The sequence below is a fragment of the Megalobrama amblycephala genome, linkage group LG2 (genome assembly GCF_018812025.1).
Source record: "Megalobrama amblycephala isolate DHTTF-2021 linkage group LG2, ASM1881202v1, whole genome shotgun sequence".
NCBI lineage: Eukaryota > Metazoa > Chordata > Actinopteri > Cypriniformes > Xenocyprididae > Megalobrama > Megalobrama amblycephala.
The window spans coordinates 62,390,802-62,398,831 of record NC_063045.1 but is presented as its reverse complement, the minus strand read 5'-3'; the positions used below and the strand labels follow the sequence as shown (position 1 = coordinate 62,398,831).

The window sequence follows — 8,030 nt, the reverse complement described above, 5'->3', positions numbered from 1 at the left end:
TCTGTCAATACGGAACATTAACAATGTCCATGAGGGAATCAGGGTTTGGGATTATTCGTGAAAAGACTGTATTTGAGCGCAATGTGTTGACAATAGCAAACCAGCCACCAAACAGGCCTGTATGAGAGATCTGTGTGATAATGTGTCGTCTGTCTCCCTCTAGTGGTGTGTTACACAACCACAAACCTTCAGTCACAAACACAACCAGCAACTTGTGCTGTGGGAGGGGAAGGAGAGGATGGTAAACTTGAGCAGTTCCTGAAGGAAATAATGTTACAGTGATGATTCAAAACAGGAGAAGATACTAAAGAGAGAAGGAGACCCAGCAGATGTGAGCAGCTGAAGCATCATGACTGGCAATCGCCGTGACATCATCACTGGCATCCATACGGCATTATCACCGGCATTAATCATGTCATCATCAGTGGATTAATTAAGACAACAACACTGGCATTAACCATGACATCTTCACTGCATTCATTATGTCATCATCACTGGCATTAATCATGACATCTTCACTGCATTCATTATGTCATCATCACTGACATTAATCATGACATCTTCACTGCATTCATTATGACATCATCACTGACATTAATCATGACATCTTCACTGGCATTAATCATGACATCTTCACTGCATTCATTATGTCATCATCACTGACATTAATCATGACATCTTCACTGCATTCATTACGTCATCACCTCTGACATTAATCATGACATCTTCACTGCATTCATTATGTCATCATCACTGACATTAATCATGACATCTTCACTGCATTCATTATGTCATCATCACTGACATTAATCATGACATCTTCACTGCATTCATTATGACATCATCACTGACATTAATCATGACATCTTCACTGGCATTAATCATGACATCTTCACTGCATTCATTGTGTCATCATCACTGGCATTAATCATGACATCTTCACTGCATTCATTACGTCATCACCTCTGACATTAATCATGACATCTTCACTGCATTCATTATGTCATCATCACTGACATTAATCATGACATCTTCACTGCATTCATTATGACCTCATCACTGACATTAATCATGACATCTTCACTGGCATTAATCATGACATCTTCACTGCATTCATTATGTCATCATCACTGGCATTAACCATGACATCACTGCATTCATTACGTCATCATCACTGACATTAATCATGACATCTTCACTGCATTCATTATGACATCATCACTGGTATTAATCATGACATCTTCACTGCATTCATTACGTCATCATCACTGGCATTAATCATGACATCTTCACTGCATTCATTACGTCATCACCTCTGACATTAATCATGACATCTTCACTGCATTCATTACGTCATCATCACTGGCATTAATCATGACATCTTCACTGCATTCATTATGTCATCATCACTGGCATTAATCATGACATCTTCACTGCATTCATTACGTCATCATCACTGGCATTAATCATGACATCATCACTGGCATTAATCATGACATCTTCACTGCATTCATTATGTCATCACCTCTGACATTAATCATGACATCTTCACTGCATTCATTATGTCATCATCACTGGCATTAATCATGACATCTTCACTGCATTCATTATGACATCATCACTGACATTAATCATGACATCATCACTGGCATTAATCATGACATCTTCACTGCATTCATTATGTCATCATCACTGGTATTAATCATGACATCACCACTGCATTCATTATGTCATCTTCACTGCATTCATTATGTCATCATCACTGACATTAATCATGACATCTCACTGGCATTCACTGCATTCATTATGACATCTTCACTGCATTCATTATGTCATCATCACTGGCATTAATCATGACATCTTCACTGCATTCATTATGTCATCACCTCTGACATTAATCATGACATCTTCACTGCATTCATTATGTCATCATCACTGGCATTAATCATGACATCTTCACTGCATTCATTATGACATCATCACTGACATTAATCATGACATCATCACTGGCATTAATCATGACATCTTCACTGCATTCATTACGTCATCATCACTGGTATTAATCATGACATCACCACTGCATTCATTATGTCATCTTCACTGCATTCATTATGTCATCATCATTGACATTAATCATGACATCTTCACTGCATTCATTATGACATCTTCACTGCATTCATTATGTCATCATCACTGGCATTAATCATGACATCTTCACTGCATTCATTATGACATCATCACTGGTATTAATCATGACATCTTCACTGCATTCATTATGTCATCAGCACTGACATTAATCATGACATCTTCACTGCATTCATTATGTCATCATCACTGACATTAATCATGACATCTTCACTGCATTCATTATGTCATCATCACTAAATTAATTACAGTCATTACTCAAGCGGCGTGTCCTGCATGTGTCGGTGTGTGTGAGTGTGTGTTCAGCGTGTCAGGCCCTGTGCAGGAAGAGAGATGTAACATGAACCTTTAATCTCCAGAGACGCTAATCCTGTTCTCTACCTGCTAATGCTCATCAGAGGGACAGAACACACTGATAGGTGAGAGGCAGACATTAGGAGGACGTGTCCGTTTACTGAATGCTGAACAAACACTGTGGAAACTGAACACAGAAGAAGAGGACAGACTGAGCAACTCGACCTGAACTCAACCTCACAGGTGAAACTCATTTACATACAAACTCAAAAAAAAATTTTTACTTACATTAATATGTATCTGAAAATCATGTTTCACAAACAAAAAAGTCATTACTTTTTTGGCTTTTATTGTGGGCAGTATGTTAATATCATGGTATTCTTAGAAGTACCTAGAATACCATAGTAAATGAATATGATATTTATTCATTATCATGGTATATATCAAAAAGTATCAAACATATCAGGTTGGTGTGCACATCCCAAACACCCAAATTGGACTCAGGTGCAGGACAACAGTAAAACAGAGATGAAAAACAGAAACATGAAGTCCGCACACTGAAAATAACTGCTCCAATATATTTATTATTCAATGCAACGTTTCGACCTGATCATGTGCCTGATGAAGACCTGTTGGTCGAAACGTTGCATTGAATAATAAGTATATTGGAGCAGTTATTTTCAGTGTGCGGACTTCATGTTTCTGTTTTTCATATATCAAAAAGTACCTTGGACGCTACCATCACCACAGTTAAACACTGATTTTACTCTGTGAGTGACAGAGAGAGTGTGTGTGTGTGTGTGTGTGTGTGATATACGAGACATGAAACGGCAATCCTGATCAATCACAATCCAATATTTCTGAGCAACATGTGTCGACTGTGATGTTTGTACTGGTTCTGCTGGCAGTGTGTTGAGACTCCAGTAACAGCGATCGTCCTGCTGTGTCATTCACTCTCAGTGACACATGAAAACCTCATTAAGATCTTACTGGGATTAAAGCTCCTTCTCTAGCGGACTTAATGCAAACACACACAGCATACGTGTGAAGTAGTGAAGGTTGTCATTAGACAGTTTGTGCAGGTATTAAAGCATCTTCCCAACTAACAAAAATATGTTCTAAAAATGTTTTGCATTTTGTTCTTCAAATGTTCTAAATGTTCTAAAAAAAAATTTTTCTTGGTTGTGTGAATGTTAAGGGAGCATTTCATTTTATCATTCTTCAAACATCATGGGAACGTTACTTTTGAATGTTCTCTGAACATTCTGAAACAATTATTAACATTTAAAAAACGTTAGACAAACGTCCAACTAAAGCGTAAAAATTGTTCTATGAATGATATATAAATAACGTTTTTGTGCTAACGTTTTGAGAAGATTATGAAAGACCAGATAACGTTCTATTAACCTTATGAGAGAACCTTGCCAGAACATTCCGTTAGCTGGACTGTATATACTGCAGAAGTGACTGAGGCAGCATATATAGCGTAAGTTCATTTATACAGCGTGTTTAATGCAGCACAGAAGCGTGTATTTACACTGGAATCAGTGAATCATGCTTGAATGTCATACATTTTTGCAGCCTTTAATGCATCAGCTCAGCTGTGTAAATACACCTTTAGTGGTGTGTCTTTGTTCTTGGATGAGTAGAGAGTAACTGTATGACTCTGTGTGTGTGTGTGTGTGTGTGTGTGTGTGTAGTGTAATGTCCAAAGGTCCACAGGACTCCAGCATGGAGCAGCTTCGGCTGCAGAGGAGAGAAGAACAAACGTCATATCAGGTATGGACATATTAGAGATAGATATTATTAGTTTTAAGACCAATTATTGTTATTTTTTATAATTTATTATTTTTATGTTTACGTGTCTAATAAACAATCTATTACTGCTTTTTGCATTATGAGAATAATATTGCACACAGACAAGCTTTACTGGTTTAAAGACTTAATGGCGATCAAAGACTTTGCGTAATTTGTCTTTGACTATGTGAATTCATGTTTGGTGTTGGTTTTTGTTAAACTACTGCTTGAAATGCTAAGCATCAGACACATCTCATTTTTAAAAAATGAAATGCTAAAACACTAATTTCCCTGGAGTAGTAACAATAAAACTTTTTAGGTCATTTAGATGATCTTATTCGCATGTCAATTGCTCTATTTCACCATCAAATGTGAGAGTAAATATGCCAACTTTTGGAACTTCACTACAGTAAAAATCTAGACTTCTATAAGTTGAAACACTCAAACACGATTATTTATCATGTATTTGGGACAGCTTGCTGCCATTTTGTGTCAGGTATTTTTATGCTTACTAAATATATATTTATTTAGAATTTACTCAGCTCCATATATTTCTCCATATATGTCAGTTTTGACCGCTGACAGACAAGTGAGCAATACTCATTCAAATGAAGTCAGGTTTGTTGTTTGTTCAGATTGCATATCTAAGCCTACAAAAAGAGTCACCAAGATTTGAACCACTCAGAAAAGCATATAATAGTATGCTATTTTTAAGTCTCCTACAACAGGTTTACATGCATTCAAGGTCAAAACCACTTTAATTTCCTCATAATATCCACTGCAGCATCAGCTCTTTTCTCTCAGTGTCTGAAACGCTTCGATCGAAGATTCGGTCTCTCTAAACCCCGCCTTTCTGAGAGCTGCTCTGCTCTGATTGGTCAGATGGCCCAATCTGCTGTGATTGGTTAGAAACCAAACACTCATTAGCATATCTAAAGTTCAGCTCTTCCTCTATTACTGACGACTCGTTTCGGCAGTTCAGAATCGCTTATTTCTTTCAGCAGACAATAACTTTATTACAGCTTTATTACACACTACATGAAATGTAATATTTGAGCATGACAAGCGGTGTTGTTTTCTGCTGAACACACGATGGTGTAATTCTTCAGAGAGCCACAAGAGGACGCCATTGATCAGTACATTTAACCCATACCTGCAGATTTTCCCCGAGCCGTCGGAGCAGATGAAGGGCGCGGCGCGACTGAAGGAGCGTCTGCCGTCGATCGTGGTGGAGCCGTCAGAGGAGAGCGGAGAACAGAACTCTGTCGTAGATGAGGAGGAGGAAGAGGAGGAAGACCCTTTCCAGGACCGCTGTGACCCCGCCGGCAGCGGTCAGGAGGAGCAGGCCGACGTGGACAGGTCAGTACCGGCGTTACACCGAATTCCATAATAAAATTGATTAACTTTGATTGTCAATACATTTTTGAATAAGTTAAACCACCTTCTTCTTCGTCTGTTCCAGAGTTCCTCGTTTTAAGCGTTCATCGATACCTTGTATTCAGATCGACTACAGCAGACTGACTCCGCCCCCTTCGCCCACATCATCACGCGCAGCTCCGCCCTGTTTTCGCAGCTGAACAGATCAGAGGATGAGAAACATCAGCACAACTGAAGCACAAAAACATGTGATTTAAACCTAGCTATAGGTTTAAATTGAAAAAATTAATAATCAGATTGTGCTGTGTTTCCATGTGACTAAAGTAAACGAGTGATCACATGACTGAAGTTCAAGATGCTCTTTGGATGAATGTGATAGTTCAATATTTCACTGCAGTTGTAGTGCTGATATAAAATTAGAAAAATGCAAAATAAATGCATCTTCTTCCATGGCGCTAGCAACGCCAAGGTCATGGGTTCGATTCTCAGGGAAATGTGTAGGAATTTCAATGCAATGTAAATCCATTTGGATACAAGCATCTGCCAAATGCATGAATGTAAATATAAATTTCTCTGCTGGTCTCAGGTCATCTGTCGACTGAAAACACTTCTGATAAGAGCCAAATTTAAGTATATGATTTAAAAGTATTTAAAGTGTTCTTGTTTTCCAGCACAAATATCTAAACATTCTTAAATCAAGATTAGTTGACTTGTTTTGTGAAAAATGCATCAAAATGAAGTGAATTTGTTTAAAACGAACAAATGGGGTCAGAAATATAATCTTTATTTTCTTTTTTTATTTTATAAGTTTATTTTTCCGCATTGGCAGATATTTGTTCTTGTTTTAAGCACAAACTCACTTCATTTTGATGCATTTTCAAAAAACAAAATCAAAAACAGACTTATCTTTTGTTTTGTTTTTTAGATTTTTTTGTTTCATTGGAATGGTATGAAACTTGGTAAAGGTTTTGGCTCTTGCTATGTGAACACAAAAATCACGGACATGATTCAAAAAGGTTCAATGGTCCTGAAAAAATCTGTCACACTTGTGCTCCTCGCAGTCAAAAATGAGCGCACTGGAAATGAATATGAAATTAATTTCATCTAGTGGAAGCGTTTGGTACTGCGCCCAAACAAAATCTGACTGAAAGCTCATTTTTTGAGATATCAACCTCAAATTTGTTTAGAGTTTTAGAGTAAAACATGTTTTGGAAAATATATATTTCACATAAAACTTACAAATAGTATTTTTATGCATAATATTAAACAAACTTTTTTTTTTTGTTTAATTTCACTTTTTTACTTTAGCAATAATCTGCCAAGTGTCTCCTTTAAAAAAAAAGACCAAACTTCAGTCTGTGATCCAAAACATTCAAGATTTACCAGTTTAAGTTGGAAATGTCAAAAAGTCAATAGATTATAACTACTGCATAAATGTAATTTAGTGCCATAAAATCTCCTAAAAATACACAATATTAAATAAAACGAATGTTTAGATATTTGTACTGAAAACAAGACAGAAATCCAGAGGAAGAACATCACGTTTTTCAGTGCATGAGTGAGATTGAATGAAATGTATTATAAGTGCAGATGACTGTTAGAATCACAGTCTGCCTTGATGTTTAAGCCGAAGGTTTGAGTTGTTGTTAATCTCCATCTAGTATTTTTGTTTTTAATTTTGCAGAGCACTTTCTGTATGACGCACATGATTTTGCTCAATAAAAGCCATTTTAATGTCTGACACTGGACTTGTGTGACTTTGTTTCTGGCCATAACAATAAAACACCAAGTTTGATTACTAGGAAATGCATGAACTTGTGTGTAACGCAGTGTGTGTTCCTCACATGAGCACAGGGGGCAGTAAAACACAATCTTCATCATGTTAAATAGGAGCCTGATCTGATATTCAGATGGTATATTGTGTTTACTGTCAGAAGCCAAGCATGCACAATAAAAACTAAAGCGTTTCGAAACGAAGCCAATAACTAAACACTGCGAGCCGGACGGAGAGATCAGCGGATTTTATCCTCCATCATCAGTTGTGCCGTAGACTAAACATCTCATGACTCCAGCCGTGTTTCCACCGCTCACATTCCAGAGAGCTGCACCAGACTTTAACCATTCACATCCAAACCACCCATAATTCCATCCGACTGTCTTCTGTTGGGTTTTAATTTATGATAACATAATCTTCTCTGGGAACAATAATCATCTTGTTTAGAAACGTCAATATATTTAAATTATTGATATATTCGTGATCTAATTATTCATCAGAGAGGAGTTTTTAAAATGTAAATTCTGTTTGCTTGTGCTTGTGTTGTTGAAGAGAATGTGTTTGTGATGCTCGGTTTCACAGACAGGGCTTAGCCTAAGACAGGATTAGGTCTTAGTTCAATTAGGATATTTAAGTAGCTTTT

At 37.1% G+C, this 8,030-nt stretch overlaps 1 protein-coding gene across 1 annotated transcript; it reads left to right on the top strand.

Moving 5' to 3' along the window:
- Positions 1-43: 43 nt before the first annotated feature.
- On the top strand, positions 44-6,478 carry si:ch1073-303d10.1 (protein LBH-like). Its single transcript, XM_048181394.1, has 5 exons — positions 44-331; positions 2,544-2,682; positions 4,140-4,218; positions 5,396-5,595; positions 5,699-6,478. The coding sequence occupies exons 3-5, from the start codon at positions 4,144-4,146 to the stop codon at positions 5,811-5,813; spliced, it is 390 nt and encodes a 129-aa protein (XP_048037351.1). The 5' UTR covers positions 44-331; positions 2,544-2,682; positions 4,140-4,143; the 3' UTR covers positions 5,814-6,478.
- The last annotated feature ends 1,552 nt before the right edge of the window (positions 6,479-8,030 follow it).

Bases quoted from the DNA above. Each gene is read 5' to 3' on its own strand.
- si:ch1073-303d10.1 (XM_048181394.1), top strand. From the start codon at position 4,144: ATGTCCAAAGGTCCACAGGACTCCAGCATGGAGCAGCTTCGGCTGCAG. The intron at 4,219-5,395 runs GTATGGACATAT...CCATACCTGCAG, and splicing joins AAGAACAAACGTCATATCAG to ATTTTCCCCGAGCCGTCGGA. The intron at 5,596-5,698 runs GTCAGTACCGGC...CGTCTGTTCCAG, and splicing joins GAGCAGGCCGACGTGGACAG to AGTTCCTCGTTTTAAGCGTT.